The sequence below is a fragment of the Castanea sativa genome, chromosome 1, assembly GCF_040712315.1.
Source record: "Castanea sativa cultivar Marrone di Chiusa Pesio chromosome 1, ASM4071231v1".
Lineage (NCBI taxonomy): Eukaryota > Viridiplantae > Streptophyta > Magnoliopsida > Fagales > Fagaceae > Castanea > Castanea sativa.
In genome coordinates this window covers 35,709,210-35,726,752 of record NC_134013.1, presented here as the reverse complement: position 1 = coordinate 35,726,752, position 17,543 = coordinate 35,709,210, and the positions used below count along the sequence as shown (strand labels likewise).

At 32.3% G+C, this 17,543-nt stretch overlaps 1 protein-coding gene across 1 annotated transcript; it reads left to right on the top strand.

Moving 5' to 3' along the window:
- Positions 1-7,512: 7,512 nt before the first annotated feature.
- Positions 7,513-16,715, top strand: LOC142622143 (laccase-14-like). The gene is made up of 7 exons (XM_075795578.1): positions 7,513-7,620; positions 7,803-7,954; positions 8,068-8,312; positions 12,084-12,209; positions 12,440-13,037; positions 14,143-14,501; positions 16,532-16,715. The coding sequence occupies exons 1-7, from the start codon at positions 7,513-7,515 to the stop codon at positions 16,711-16,713; spliced, it is 1,770 nt and encodes a 589-aa protein (XP_075651693.1). The 3' UTR covers positions 16,714-16,715.
- The last annotated feature ends 828 nt before the right edge of the window (positions 16,716-17,543 follow it).

Here is a 17,543-nt window from a genome sequence, read left to right as displayed (position 1 = left end):
TCTTGGCAGTAGTTTTCTTCTTGGTAGGAGACATCTGCAAACATAGCAGAAAGGGCCACAAAAACATAGCACAATAGATGGAGATTCAACCATTAGTAACATGGTCAGATAATAGAGAAGAACATAAAACTATACCATCATCCAGTCCATATTCAGTTGAGATTCAAACATTGAAAGAGATGGCTCAGATCAGAAAGGATAGAACAACCTATCAATAGTACCAATACATGACACATTATGATAGTGACCACAACTACTCAAACAAGAACACTCTAAGGCACATTCCCAAGCACAGACCCCAACATGCAAGAAACAGTTGTATTGAAATAGTGTGTACCACATTCATCCAGAAGAAAGCATATGTCTATTATACATAACTTAATGATTATGAGATAATCAAACAAACACAGAGCAGACAATATCCTCAAGGCAGAAGCAACACACATGATAATTGAAAGTTCAAAATATTATAACCCAACCATTAAAACTCAACCATATTGAACCAAACTTACTCACACACAAAGTAAATCACAATAATCAAAAAACAAATGTCAATAAGACATATCATAATGGGTATGATATGTACAAACCAACACAGATCAAAATACAAACTCAAACAATGAGACTTAATCATGATAACACCCATAACTAGCATCCTACAAACAATGTCAACAAACCCAAAGACCAAAACTCGACATACATGAACCTAACCCATATCTGAAACAACAGATATCACAAATCTCAGCATCAACTCATAGATCCAAGAAAAAACAAGGCTATAAACATGAAATACTTAGAGGAAATAAGAAAACCCATACCTTTTCTTGAGGATTGAAGTTGAGATGATGAAGAACAATGGTGGTTTTTGTGAGAAACACTGTGAGTTTGAGAGATGTATAAATGGGGAAGGCAATGAACAAACACAAAAGTTCAAGGGAAAACTGAAAAGGTTTAAAAACTGACCATAAAATGCAAAACATGCGTTTTTCACAACTGAGTCAAGTCGCTAGTTTGAATCGCCAGATCACTTAAAACAAAAATTTTTGAAATTTTGTTTAAGTGTTTTTTGCGACTAGAAGTTCTACCCGCGAGGAAGTCACGAAGTAAGCCACGAAAATCTCTGTGTACCCCTCGCAACTAGACCTTTCACCTGCAAACAAGTCGCCTCTCTGAGCCGCGAAAAACATAAACAACCAAATTTTGAAAAATATTCTAAGTAATTTTCGCGACTGGGACATTTACCCGCCAGTGAATCGCGAGAAATCTATGTATAGGCTCACGATTGGGGCATGCGACTGGACCAACCCGCGACTGAGTCGCCAAAACAAGGCAACACTGTTTTTGAAAATTTTGACATTTTTGAAAGAAAAAAATACTTTCCGAAAACAACTTAAAACACTCAAAAATCTTTTTGTATTTGATCAACATAGATTGAGCATGTGAAAACACATTTAATCAAGTACAATCACACAAATGAATATGACATTCATTGATCATAGGCTTGTGTGATGTGTGTGGGTATCAAAGATGAGATAGTCTTTAGTATAATGTGAAGCTTCAATGATCAATTCAACCAAGGCATACACAATTAGCACCAGATAATGTGACCTATCTCAATTATAGAAGTATGCATATATCACCTCCCACAAAACTTGATAGCATAAGATTGAAGCTTTTCATTTGGCTCCATATACATCATATCATTTGATATTTTTGAAACAATACATCTCATTGTGAGATCGATGCCAGAAATTTTGATATTTCAATTGATGAGATAGCCATTGGCTTTTTGGGCATTATACAATTTTTATAAAGGTCGCTTTCCCTTTTTCCTAGTCAAATACTAGTATGTGTGACAGGCTTTTGCAGCTCAAAATCTCTTTTCATTTGGAGATTTACATTTGGTGAGCTCTTTTAAGCAAAAACAATAAATAAAAGAGTGGGAAGATATATAGGCACAAGTCTATGCATGTCTCAAGATCGACAAAACCATTCACTAATCATTCATGACAAGTTTGAAGATCTATTTACAATAGTCACACAGATGTCAAGATTTCTCCCACAATGATATGAGTGCATAGGGAACAAGCTATGCTCGTAGATGCACAAGGTCATTAGTACAAAGGTACAAGGCAAAACATGTTTTGAGACATGACCCAACAAAGACAATCAAACTTTTAGGATTTTCTACTTTTTATGTTTTTTTGGATTTTTGACACAAAAACAAGAAGAGATTGATCAAAAAAAGCAATGTGAAAACATTTAAAGCAAAAAAAAAAACAAACAACCAATAAGCATACAATCGAGCATATTCACACAACATAGGAAAAATTAATGCATGGACATGTTGTAATGCTTATGCATGAGTACCCTTTTTCACCCACACGTCACGTGCGTTTAGGGTGATATCCATATAGGATTGGGTACGAGAGTTAGGACTTTCAAACCTTCTTGTGAAGCTTTCCAAGCAATTGGTAAAAGCACCAATCATCTTCATCACGTCTATCATTCCGAGATCACCATTTCAACCTCTAGATGGTTCAACAGCCCAAGTTGTCTTGTCATTTCTTGGTCCTCTTGACCTTTAATCAATAGCATTCCTTAATGCTCTCAGCTTATGACAATTTGGTTGAGTGTGCCCTTGAAGTCTGCAGTGATGACACACATGGTTTGTTCAAGGACCTCTTTGCGATCGTGGAAGAGATTTTTCTCTGGCTTCAGACCTGACCACAGATTGATTACGGGACTTGTTCAACACCCGCTGGTCAGCCACATACTTCTTCTTCTCAACCTTTGCCTTCTCCACATCAGGGGCAACTACATCCGGCTCTTTGGCCTTCAAAAACTTCACTTCTTTAGAGGTATTCACAGTTGAGCTACTTTCTCCGGTGTATCCTAATCCAGTTCTGTCAGAAAAAGATTTTTGAGAGGAAAGGACATCATCAAGCTTCTTTGTGGATACGCGCTCTATTTTGGCATTTGCTTGAATCACCTCAAGCTCAAGGAATTTTACCTTGGTGTAAGCTTCGGTTAGTTCGCCATTCAACATCTCAATCTCACATTTGGCCTCCTTGTATCTCACTAGGAGACTTCGATAGTCCTCCTCTGCTTTCTTCATCTTATTTACAGCCGCCTTAGCCACCCTTGCATACTCTCGCGACTTCTCAAGGAGTGAATTGTAGTTCTCTTGAAGACCAACTGTATCTTCATCTTCTTCAGCATTCGATTCTTCTACAATTCCCATGGATTCCTCATCACTATGCTCCCCAAGCTCTTGCACAAGCAAATACAAGTCCTCTGAAGACTCAACATGAGCAATAGTCATGAATGCCGAGAAATTCCCTTCTTCATCACAGCTATCCTCCAAATCAGAGGTGGAAGAATCTATGTCACTGAGAGTGGTGGCATAAGCCTTCCCTTTCGATCTCAAATAATTAGGACATTCCTTTTTGAAATGGTCATGCCCATTACATTCAAAACAAGTGACTCCTTGGGTAGATTGGGACTCCTTCCCGTCTTTCTTTTTGAAGTCCTTTTTCCCTTTCCCGGACCTTGTGAATTTCCCTGTATCACCAAACTTCCAACTGTTCTTGAACTTCAGGAATTTTCAGAAATTCTTTGCAAGGTAAGCAACATCCTTTTCGACTACATCCTCATCCTATGAGTCATGTGCTTCCACCCTTTCATTTATCGTCTTAAGAGCAAGTGATTTGCTCTTTCTTTGATTTGGAAATGAAAGCTCATATGTTTGGAGAGAGCCAATCAGCTCTTGGACTTTGATTTCATCAAGGTCCTTGCTCTCCTCAATTGCAGTCACCTTTGCACGGAAGCTCTCTAGCAATGAACGAAGAATTTTTTGTACAACTTTCGAGCCCTCCGTTTTCTCTCCCAAATTAAACTTGCCGATGACCACTTCATTCAGCTTACTATAGAAAAAGTCAAAGGACTCATCCTCACCCATTTTCAGGTCCTCAAACTGAGTGGTCAACATCTGCAATTTGGTGTCTTTAACTTTCTTCGTTCCCTCGTACGTGGTCTCCAATATCTGCCATGCCTCCTTGGCAATGGTTATGTGAGATATCCTGTGGAACTCATCTGGAGATACACCACAAAAAATAGCGTTAAGTGCTTTGCTGTTTGCATTAGATGCTGCAAGGGCTGCCTTATCCCATGTGGATTTGGCTGCCTCCGGCCTAGTCCAGCCAACATCAACAGCATCTCAAACAGATTCATCTATTGAACATAAGAATGCTCTCATTCGTATCTTCTAAAAGGCATAATTGCTACCATCAAAATATGGTGGAGTATTCAAAGATTGAGACCGGTCCATCTCAATGCTGGGTCAAAGATCGCACTAAGGTGTTTAGACCACAAAGAGTGCACCCGCTCTGATACCAATTGAAAGTTCAAAAAGTGTATAAAACACCTATGAACGTTTAGACCCCCAAATGATAAATTACCAATTCAAGCTTAATATCAAACAAAGTATGTGCGAAAAATGAACATAAGCTTATAACAGAATTGATAAACAATATAAATAAAATAAAATCACATTCATGGCAGAAATTAAATGGCAAAGATTAAGGGAAGAGAGATGAAAACACAAGGACAACACAACGATGTGTTATCGAAGAAGAAACCGAAGTCCTCAGTGTAAAACCTCTCCGCCGCCCTCCAAGTTGTCAATAATCCACTAAAGAATGTAGTTGGGATACATGGACAACAGAAGACCCTCCAAGCCTAATCTACCCAGTGTACCTATGCCCTCCAAACTCCTACTCCAACGAGGTTGCGCCAAACCTATTTCTTGTTTAGCTAACCGGATTCCACTATAGCCCATATTATCAACCAATATGAAATTGATCCCTTCTTAACTACTTCCCAAAGCACTAAACAACCTTCTCACAGATATGGGTATGGTGAGAAAAGGTTGTGGTAATGTACCTCTCAAGGATGTAACAATGGAGAGGAAGAGAGTAGAGGAATTTGAAGAGTCTCTATGTGAAGATTGTGGATGAAGCAATCTTTGTTTTCTCTAGGGTTTCTCTCTCAAAATTCTCACTAGAAGCTCTCTACATTTCATGGGTATAAGGGTATTTATACTGGAGTGAGAATGGAATGCGAAAAGTCGAGATTTTCTAAACAGAGCTGGCTGGTGACTTGGCCTCGCGACTTAACTGAGTCACAAGTTCAAGTCGCAAGCAAACAGAATGGCCAGACTAAACTTTTTGTTCAATAGTGCTCCAGCTGGCATGAATGTTCGTCTTCTCTGCATGCTTCACTCATGTGCATCATATGGCGGCTTGGAAACTGCGAGCCACCCGCGAGATCCAGCCGCGAGCCTACTTCATTGTACAGTCTTAAGCATTTCTTCACACTTTCACACACACTACCCTTACATTAATCCCACCTAAATATAGGGTTTCTAAGTGCTGAATTACAAGCAAATTGGCACGGAATAAAGCCAACAAAATGGTTGATAAATTTCAACCTTACAAAAAATTTATTTCTTACGTAATTTTACATATACAATATTTTTAATAAAAATTTTATAACTGTTAAATTTTCAAATTATTGTTTTAAAAAAAATTATCAAGTTAATTTAGATTCTCATATGAACTTATTATTAACATCACTTTATTATTTTTTATTTTTTATTTATAATCTACCACCTTTGACATCACTTTTTTTTTTATATAATCTACCACCTTAGTGATTGTAAATTTAAATTAGAAAAATAGGTGAAAAGAAATTGTGGTTCTAGATTTTTATTTATTAAGGAAATTAATTTCTACTCAAAATACTATTAATAATATAATATTATATTAAATCATATAACTTATTTAATGGAGCATGATATACTGTTTTTTTTATTTCTTTTATTTTTTTTTATTTTTTTTTAGAAACACACACTCACACACATATATATAGAGAGGAAAGGGGATGAGACAAGGGAATACACTCACACGCCAACACCAAAACTGCATGCGATAGTTAGTGTCACGGAGCAAGTAATAAACCCCTTCTCAATATATCACCTTACTGATGTGGGATGGACGACTCAATAACACTGAGTATCTTTTTTTTTTGAGAAACACACACACACACACACACACACACACACACACATATATATATATAAAGAGAGATGAAATAAGGAAATACACTCACACCCCTACCCCTTGCAAATTTTTTTACATATAATTATAATATAGTATATTGGTATGTTGTGGAATATGAAGTGGATGAAGTGGTAGTCTGGTAGTGGAGAAAAGTAAAAAGAAAAGTAGTCAAAAGTGAAGATAGAGATCAGAGAGAAGGGAAATAATATGTGTGGAGGATAAAAAAAAAGAAAATAATAATAAAGAAATGTGTGGATGAAGAAAAAAGAGATAAGGGAAAAATAAAATAAAAAATAAGAAATTAAAATTAAGAAATGCTATCACATTATTTTCACAATATTTTTACAATAAATCTTAAGTGTAAGATAGTTACTAGCTAATACTAGTGAATAAAAATAATTTAAGTGGTGTGTTCAAATTAAATCAATAACAACTTATCACACATGATTTGTTGTGAAAGTATTGTACAAATGTTGGAAACATGACACTTCATATTAATATTAGATGATTTTACAAGTCATTATATTATTGCCACAAGTGCTCCACTAGATTTGTTTAAAAATTATCATTGGAAAATTAAAACTATTACTGTTAGGTTTTGTTATTTTTATTCCTAAATTTAATACACGAAAACTAAACTCACGTTATTTTTTAAAATTATATATATATATATATATATATATATATATATATGTTTAATTTGAATATTTTTAGTTAAAAAAACTTAAAATATATTTTTTTAATTTTTATTATTTAAAAAAATTAATTATATTATTTATGATGTTATCAGTTTGACCACCGGTCTGACCAAAAAACCGGTAATCAGTCTCTTTTTCGATTCTTTTACCGTACTGGTTTTTAAAACCATGATTTTATGTTAGATTCTATATGGTAATTACATTAGCATATAGTTGTTTATTTCTTTTGTTATTAATATTGATAAAAAAATTTCAGATTCGTTTTTTTCTTTTAATCTTGTCTTCTAATCTTGTTCCCTCTAACTTAAATTTCTGGCTCCACCACTGCTCCTATCTATAGTTTCGTTATGCTACCATCTATAATTAATAGAGATGTAATTTAGAGACTCGAAAGTAGTTCACGTGCGCTATGACAATGCTCTACTAACCTTCAACAATTCCATGAATGTTTTTATTGTTTAAAAAAGAACGTCCGGTAACTATGGGAACTTGGATGGTTAAATGACAGAGGACTGTTTCTCAAAAAAAAAAAAAAAAAAAAAATTGATAGAGGACTGTCAGGTAAGGACTCGAAGAAGAAGAATTTCGAGATTCTTTATTTAATTTGTACATGTATAGAACACAAAGGACAAGGGGTAGACAATATAAGTAGGTATTGTAAGCAAAGAAAGTATTCTTTAAAGGGTAAGAAAATGAATTCCAAGAACAAGTACGCGATGTTAGAGTTTCTGGGTATTCTGATTCTTTTTGTACACCTATTTTGCATGGTTCAAGGCGATGTCCATTTCTATGACTTCGTTGTAAGTACTTACCACTACTTTCCTTGCCTATTCGATCTGTGAATGTTTTTGGATTTATGAAATTGGGTTTGAGAACCGCCGTTGCTTCACCTATCTTGCAATTTCTTTACCCATATATATTTAAATTTTGATCAAAGATCAGCAGCTTATTGTCTGCTTATATATTCTCTCTTCGTTTGTAGCTTAGGGAGAAAAACTTTACAGGGCTGTGTAGTACAAAGAGCATGCTAGTTGTGAACGACAGTTTCCCAGGGCCGGAAATTAAGGTTCACAAAGGAGACACCGTTTATGTTAATGTCCACAATCAAGGATATTATGGAGTCACTATTCACTGGTATTCTCTTAGACTCTTACACACTGTTAATTTATTGCATATCCTGGTACTTTAGTGTGGCTCACTAGAATGACATTTTATTTTGAATAATAATATTGTGATCATTATTATAGGCATGGTGTAAAACAACCAAGAAATCCATGGTTTGATGGTCCAGAATATATCACACAATGTCCCATTCAACCTGATACAAATTTCACATACGAGATTTTATTTTCCGATGAAGAAGGAACCCTTTGGTGGCATGCTCATAGTGATTGGACACGAGCCACAGTTCATGGTGCTATTATCATTTTGCCTGCTATTGGATCCACCTATTCTTTTCCCAAAGCAGATGCAGAAGAGATCATTGTGTTGGGTAAGAACGTAAAAATTGACAAAAAGGGTTTAATTTTAATTATTGAAAATAATTTTTTAGATTTCTTTTACTGCAATAGCATCTAAAACGTAATCATTCGTCTTGATCAAGACGACCCATTTTTCACTTCCAATTTATTGCATGTGCCAACTTCATGTCAGTTTTTTAATAGTTCTTACCAATGCCTATCACATGCAATCGGAGAATGTATATTTTTTAAGACTAAAATCGGAAAATTATTAGTTACTCTCATAATACTATAAATATGTATTCTTTTTTCTCACATAAATGGTAAGTTTCACCATAAATTTAATTAGTGAGACCTATTATTCATGTGAGGGAAAGGAGTACGCATTTATAATACACCATAATTTTCTACTAAAAACTATGTGCACACTTAAAATCGTGTTTTCAATGGACCATTTCAATTGCATTTCGTGTGTGTATAGACATGTGTGAAAGTGTCTATTTAACACTGTCATATTTTTTTAGTAGGATCAGATTTATAAATGACTGAGTAACTCTTAGGTATTCTCGGAGCACGAGGAATTGTGCTCTCTCCTCTCACATTTATAGTGGGGTCTACTTATTAAATTCATAATAAGATTCACCGTGAATGTGAGAGGAGAGAGCACAATTTCACTATATTTCGAGACTACCTAAAATATTTTCAAAATGACTATATATATGCGGGGTGAATCACGGTGCACTTTTCTTTTTCTTTCTTTAATGTTTTTATTATATTCTATTGGCGCTTTTCTTGAGGAACTCCTCTATCTTTTGAGATACTCCCATTAGGATTTGGGCGGGAAAAGCTAATAAACTAATTCTCCCCAGACTAGCTGAAATTTATATTAATTTTTTATTTAAATAATTAAATTTATTAATTTAAAACTGTTTAAATTTGTTAGACAATTGTATTTGAGTATGTGTTTGGATAGCTGCCATGTTTTCCTTTTCTTTTTTTCTTTTTTAGAAGAGCATTTATATTTTTTCAGTGGCTCTCGTGCACTTCACATGATCCATAAACTTCTTTTTTTAACAAAACTTTCATTAAAAATTGGTCGCACGATACTATTCACACATTTAAAAATTATTTTGCTACGATATTTTCAGTTTTCGTTTTTCCACAAAATAAACGGTATCCAAACACACCCTGAGAATGTGTTTCAGTCTTTCATCAATACATAACTTTTGACTGTAATCACCCTTCCAAAAGTCATCTTATAAGAATACTAGACTCATCAGTCATCACAAGTGTAAAGTAATAAGGCTCTTTTTTATTTTTTTTTATTTTGGATTTAGTGAAATAATGTTTAAAAGTGAGATAGAGATAGTGTCTTAATTATTAGGATCTTTCTCTACATGAGAGTTGATATAAAAAAGTTTTTTTTTTTTTTTTTTTTTTGAGAAACAAACACACACACACAAGGGAGAGGGAAAATGGTTTTAACACAAAGATTGGAGAGTAAGGGAGTTGATAAAAGAGTTTAAAAGCCTAAAACTTAGGTAGTTTATATTTCTAAATTTAAAATTATTCAACTAAAAGATAGGAGTAGTTTAGAGAGTTTAAGAATTTATGTGAAGATATTTTAGTACGCAAAATGATGAAATTACCCAAACAAGAAATCCTGTTATTAATAGTATAAATGAGAAAAATTGGTACTTCTTTATTAGTTATTTGTTTTTCTAAGTGTGAGATGACCCCATGTAATTTTTTGTTCCTATAATCTTGTTTATATAATGTCATAATGATTTTTTTCAACTGAATTTTTAATCTTTTTTTTTTTTAATTAAACTTACTTGTATCAAGTATTGGGGCCGTTACCACCGCGCACTATTGATGCGGTAGTCACTCCACAAGTATAAGTGCTTGTGGGGTATGAGGGGCAACGGCTGAAGTTTAAATCTCCAAGAAGGAGCTTCACACACATATACACTTAGATTAGGCTAGAGTAAAAATTCTATTTTGTATAAAAAATAAAAAAAAAATATTAGGGCAGTTAAATTCATGTGACCCTTAAGAAATGAAAGAAACACTAATAATCTAATAAATAAGGCCCGAAATAGCAGTATATTGTTATATAAATCACAAAGAAAAATGAAAGAAAATAAGAAATATTTTTGGTACTTTTTTCAGATATTATTAACACAATAAAATTGGTCTCAATCTCGTTTCTCCTTTTTGTTAAATTTTTTAACCAATCCATTGATTTTCTATGTAATTTTTTTTTTCAAATCTTCTTTTTATCATGTTGCTTGTTCAAGATATAAAAATTAGATTGCATATATTTTTCTTTTCAATATTAACTTTCTTACTATGAATTGTTACTATCAAAAAAAAAAAAAAATTTAATTTTTACGCATATGTTGTGTTGAAAGGTTGCTTGCTTCTGAAAAGAAAAAGAAACTATCATGGTATGTAAATCAAATTAGCAATTTAAAATCATGAAGTACTAATTTATTGTTTAGTTCAGTTTCTATATATATGCATCAAAATAATAATTACCTAATAATTATTGCACATTTCCTTTCTTTTATATATATATAGAGAGAGAGAGAGACTCTAGGAAAAGAAAATCGTTCTTAAAGAACCATTTCAAAAAAGTCCTTTTTTAAAAATATTTATGGAACGGACTTTTTCTAAATGGCTTTTGTTAAAAAAAAAATCAAGAATAAATTCTTAAAACAACTTTAACTTTTGTTATTACTAGATTTACTATTATAAGATCTAAAACTGTCTTATAATTCAACTAATACTTTTTTGTATTTTAACATTTTCAATAAAAATGTCTAATATTCAAATTACTTTTTCCTTAGCCAAAAGAAAAAATGAATAAATAAATTTAACTTTGTTGACACAAATATGGCTCCGCATATGAATCACAATTTGATTCGCCTATGCCGGTTCATGTATCTAATTATTACCGATGGTAATAATTAGATACATGAACCAGTGAAGGCCAGGATTTACGAGAATCTCAACGCCTAATCCCCATATAGTGAACAAAGTTAAAAATTAATTTTCTATAGAAAGACTAAATACATTGCACAATGGCTCTTACTTACTTTTTTTTTTTTTTTCCTTTGGTCGACTATATACTGAGTAGAATCAATAAAATAATATCTCCATCATTAATCTTGTCGTGATTCAATTTCCAGCCCCGTTCCATCGTGTCAATAGTCAATAGACAATAGGTCAAAGACCATCTTTTGATAACTGGATTACATTAGTCAATAACCGTGTGCAATACATAAATTTTTTAAAATATAATTTTTTTCTCTTTTATTTTTGTCTAAATATAAAGTTTAATAATTATTAAGACATATTTATTGTACTGTATTTGTATATAAAATTATTTAGTCTACCATTAAAAAAATTACTTGATAAGATTTTAATGGAAAATTTTATAGAATTAAATTTCAAATCTATTTTATATATATATATATATAAAAGCTCACTTTATTGTGGGATAAAGTGAACTTATATCCAATGTTTATTTTATATATATATATATATATATATATATATATAGATATCCAATATTTTCTTTTTTGTTCTAAAGTAAAATCCTATCTCGGAGATTGTAGCATGAATCATGACTGGTCAAGTTGGAGATTTTTTTCTTATTTATTTCCTTCGCCAACAGATCGATTTGAGCAGATCGGAGAAATACAAGTGACCAAAGAAATTTATAGTTCAAACACCGGGAAAAAAAAAAGTAATTATTAATTCTACCTTACATCTAACTCAGTCTATTGAATATACAGCGGCCTGGTACAAGGGAAATTTAAAGGAAGAGGTAGATGAAGCCCTTGAAGCTGGTAGTGATTTGCCACATTCCGATGCTTATACCATAAATGGTGAACCGGGAGATTTTTGTGCCTGCTCCAAGAGTGTGTCACAAACTTTAAGTTCACATTTCTTCTAGGTTCACAATTATTTTTACCACAATTTACTTGAGTAATTAATTGTAAGTGGTGGGCAATTTCATTTACATACCTAACACTTTCTTTTTTTCTTGTCACTCAAAGTTGATCATTTCAACAAATTTTGGTAAAAAATTGTCTCTAAACTTTTTTTAAAAGTAAAGTGACATATTTAACAATGATGTTAATATTTGCAGAAACAACATACCATTGGACAGTAGATTACAACAAGACCTATCTTCTTCGTATAATCAATGCTGTCATGAATGCAGAATTGTTTTTTGCGGTAGCTCAACATAATCTCACAGTTGTTGGGATGGATGGACGTTATGTTAAACCTTTAGCTACAAGTTACATAATGATAAGCCCAGGACAAACAATGGATGTCTTAATCACAACAAACCAGTCTCTCGGTCGCTATTATATGGCTGCTAGACAATACTCAAGCGAAGACGCCTCTGTTACAGCATTTGATCATGTCAATGCAACTGCGATTCTCCAATATGAAAACAACTATAGTTTCCCATCATCTCCTTCCTTTCCAACTACACTTCCTTTTTACCTGGATTATATTGCTGCCTTAAACTTCACTAATCGCATTAGGAGCTTAGCTAGCTATGAATACCCCGTAAACGTTCCCTTGAACATAACTACCAAAATGTATGTAACAGTTTCCATGAATACAATCTTCTGTCCAACGTGTTCTGGAGGAGTTGATGATGAGATATTAGGGACAAGCTTGAATAACATAAGTTGGGTCAACCCAAGTACTGATGTGCTACAGGCCTACTACAGGTTTTGTTATTTCTTCCCTCTCTTTTTTTTAATTGTTTGATTGTTGGAAAAGACAAGGTATGCATTTGCATACTTTTACCCTTTTCTCCTTGAGAATTGTAGACTTTGTAGTTCATTTCTTTTTTCTTAAATGATTTAAAAAAGGGTAGGTTGGGTATAAATTGAGATGTGAGATGACAACTTTAAATAAAATATTTTCTGATATTTAAGTATCAATTAAATAAGATGTATAGTTTTCTTTTTATATTTTTCAATTAATTTTTTCCTTATTTTTAAGATATAAAATGACTAATTATATTTGTGTTTAAGTTTTACAAGCATAATATATTAATTTAGTACATATGCTCGAAATTTTTTTTTTTTTTTTTGGTAGTTGAAAATCTTCTTTTAGAAATTGTAGTTGGTAAAATAAACCTAAACCATTAATATTAGAATAAACCATGTTAGATAAGGATTTGAATATTTTTGTGAACTATCATCAACTTGTGAGCTATATTAGAACAATTATGGTGTCTTTTTCTACTTAGAAACCTTGAGCAGTTCCCTAAATAGCCTAGCAAGGGACTTGCCCCTCACAGTACAAAAGTTGAAAAAAGTGTTGGCTTTTGCTAAAATGACCACAAAAGAAGTTTGTTACATGGGTTTCTTGTAGAGTATCCTTGGTCATTGCTTAATTTTAATAAAACTTTATGCAGAATGATTTACTATCATGTTTTATATTCACTTTTAAGTTTTAACATTGTACTTAATGTAGTTATATCAACTAAAAAAATCCCTTGCTATAAAATTACATATGTCAAGTAGGTTTCCAGCTCAAATACTTTATGGAAAAGAGAGTTTGCAATTTTTTCTCAACCAAAATTGTTCAAAGTTCACAGTTTTAAAAGGAATAACAATTAGTTACTCCTATAAGCCAACCATTATCTTGCTCACAAGACCTTAAGTGGCCTCCTCGGATTTATGTCCACGCGGACATTAAACAAACATATCTTAATTTATAGGATATATGGAAATACTTAGATTTATATTATGATAAATGTATACCCTACAACCATATATGCCTGTATGTTTGAAAAATATGATCAACTTGAGATTTCTTGTGCAGGAATATTAGTGGAATTTACACCACAGATTTTCCCGACCAACCACCTTCATACTATAACTTTACCGGTGATGAATTTCCAGATAGCATTGAACTAACAGTCCAAGGGACTAAGGTGAAGGTGTTGAATTACAATGAGGCAGTCGAGATAGTTTTCCAAGGGACTAACGTGTTAACAGGCTCTGTAAATCATCCAATGCATATGCATGGATATAGCTTCTATGTGGTTGGTACAGGTTTTGGAAATTTCAATAATGAAATTGACCCAAAACATTATAATTTGGTTGATCCTCCTGAGGTGACTACCTTTGGAATTCCTAAGAATGGATGGGTTGCCATTAGATTTGTGGCAAATAATCCTGGTGCGTTCTTCTCTTCCCTTTAGTTGTTCTTGACTTCTTGTTTTCTTAGGTATTTTTTTCCTTTTATAAAGCAATTGCATCCATTTTAAAGATTGTAAGCATGGGTAGGGGATCGGGTTCAAGTGAAAGTGATAATCTAGAATAGTGATGATATATTTTATAATGCTTCATGTATGTTGTTCAAACCCAATCTTTACCTCCCCATTATTTACCTAATAAAAAATATATATAACATGGATGTGGGATTAATATGTATATGACTATATGTTATGGTTAGAAGTGTTAGCTCAAATAACATCTAGATTATGTCCTTGAAGTCCCTGATCAAGTATCCGACCTTCTAAAAAAAATAACCAAACATGGTCCAGGTACATAATAACATCTAGGGGTGGCAAAATTTGACACGACCCGCGAACCCGACACGACACGACACGAAATTAGCAGGTTATGGGTTGAGGCTTAACGGGTTCGTGTCATATTCGGGTTGACACGACTAACCCGTTTAATAAATGGGTTGGGTTAGTGTTGAACACATAGAACCTGTTTGACCCGTCTGACCCGTTTAATTAAATGATATTTTACCAATATACCCTTCAAACTCTAGGTATATAAACTTATTAGTTGTTGTGATTTATTTTCTTTGACATATTGTGATTGATTATTTGTGATATTGGGATATGCTTTAATTTTGAATGATTATTTGTGATGCAGTTACTCGTTAGTTCTGAATTTTATATTAAAAATATTTATTTGTTTGTTTTTTCATTAATTTTTATTTTTCATTTTGATAAAATCTGATAAACAGGTCGACACGACTGACCCGTTTAATAAATGGGTCGTGTTAGGGTTGAGAAATCTTGACCCGTTTAATAAACAGGTCGGGTTAGTGTTGACCTATGTAGTCGAATACTCATGACTTGACACGACACGAACCCGACACGCGAACACGAATTGCCACCCCTAATAACATCTATAAAATATATTAAATTTTTTTATCAATTTTATAATTAAAAAAATTTACAAACTAACCTGATAATAAATTTGACTAGTATCATATTATTAATATATTAATTTGTAATCTCATGCATATATATAGATACACTTAAAGATATACAATCAGATGCATAATATAATTCCTATATATATATATATATATATAATTTAAATACTATTGATAGTCATTTTTATATTTTATTAACTCTTTAAAAAAAATTTGTAAAGATATCATTAGGTATAAAATGTAAATTGTCCATGTTTTTAATTATTGTGAAGCATTTTTTTTTTATGATTCATTTCAAATCTTTGGTTTTTGTACTTAATAATTCACTTTGATGAATATTTATACTATGATCCCACATTTAATTCTAAAATTAAGAAATAAAACTCTTTATAGATAAATAATTTAGTACATATGGCGCAAAATTGAAACTTTAATTTGAAATTTTAATTTAAGTTTCTCTCAGCTTCACCTATTATTATTATTATTATTATTATTATTATTATTATTATTATTATTATTATTATTATTATTATTAATTTATTAATGGGTTTTTATTTGTATATTAAAAATTGATATGTTAGTTTGTAAGATTTATGTAGTAAAATTTGTAATATCCCTAATATTAAGTGTTTTTAAGAAGCGCGATTTGCGCTTTTCACGTCTAGCGTTTGCCTTTTTCTTTTTTTCTTTTTTTGGAGCCATGATTGTTGACTTTTCTGTGTGAATAGTACACATCAATGGATCTCGTGCACTGTTCACAGGACCAACAAATCTCACTTTTCAGTAATTTTTTTATTAAAAATGAGTCCACGGTATTATTCACACATTTAAAAATTATTTCGCTATAGTATTTTCAGTTTTCAGCTGTATCCAAACGGACCCTAATTAAAAAAAAAAAACAATAAAGCTGAACCTAAATAATATTACCTTCTCAAATAATAATAATAATAATAATTATTATTATTATTATAATATTACCTTCTGGTTCATTTATATGTCGTAAGTGCTAAGATCGAATGATTTTTGGCAGGTGTATGGTTTTGGCACTGTCATTTAGATCGACACATGAGTTGGGGCATGGACACGGTCTTTATTGTAAAGAACGGTGACACTATGGAGACAAGCATCCGCAAACCCCCTGCTTATATGCCTTCCTGTAGAGTTCCGCTGAAATCCTATGGTTATGGATTGGATGAAAAATCCAACACATAATCTTATTTGATTAAGTTGTCAATGTCAAAAGCCTATTTAACATAGTGTTACATTAAAATAATTTGCAACGATCAAGAGACTTTCTTCTTTTATTTAATTATTGTTATTTTTAGATAAAAGAAATAAAATTTGTAATTGAAAAAGAGATACAGGCCGGACAACAGAAAGTATAGGCCAAACTATTACAGGTTTGAATAGCCATAGTAGCACCAGTACAGAATAATCTAATCAATTAGATAAAACATGTGCAATATTGAACTGATTCTTTTGACCTCCAAAGACAATCAGCTACTGCTGGACATGGGCAAAGAAATTCTATGTGCTGCTTTATTGTAATCCTACAACAGGATTTGAGCCATATCCAATATTTGCTGGGGTGAACTTTAGGTTGTCTCAAAATAATATTTAGGTAAAAATCTAAAATTGACCATCTAACTTTCAACTTTTGTCATTTCAATCCTCTAACTTTCAATTTTGTCATTTAAGTTCTCTAAGTTTCAATTTTTGTTATTGTAATATTCAGTTAAATATCAATTAAATGGTGTCATTAAGTGGTGTCGTTAAGTGAGTAAAAATGACACCATTTTGGCTCTAATTTTTTTATAATAAATTTAATAATTAAAAGAAAATTAAAAAAATTGCTATTAAAAATAAAAATAAAAATAAAAACATTGACGAGGAACGACATCTGGAAATCAAAACAAAAATACATGACTCACTATAGCCCTAACTGAGAAAATTGAGGGAAAAGGAGAGAAGTTTGGGTGGGCAGGGGAGACCGAATTTGAGTCATGTCTTCAATTCTCAGTGACATTCTCCCTTCTGGCATT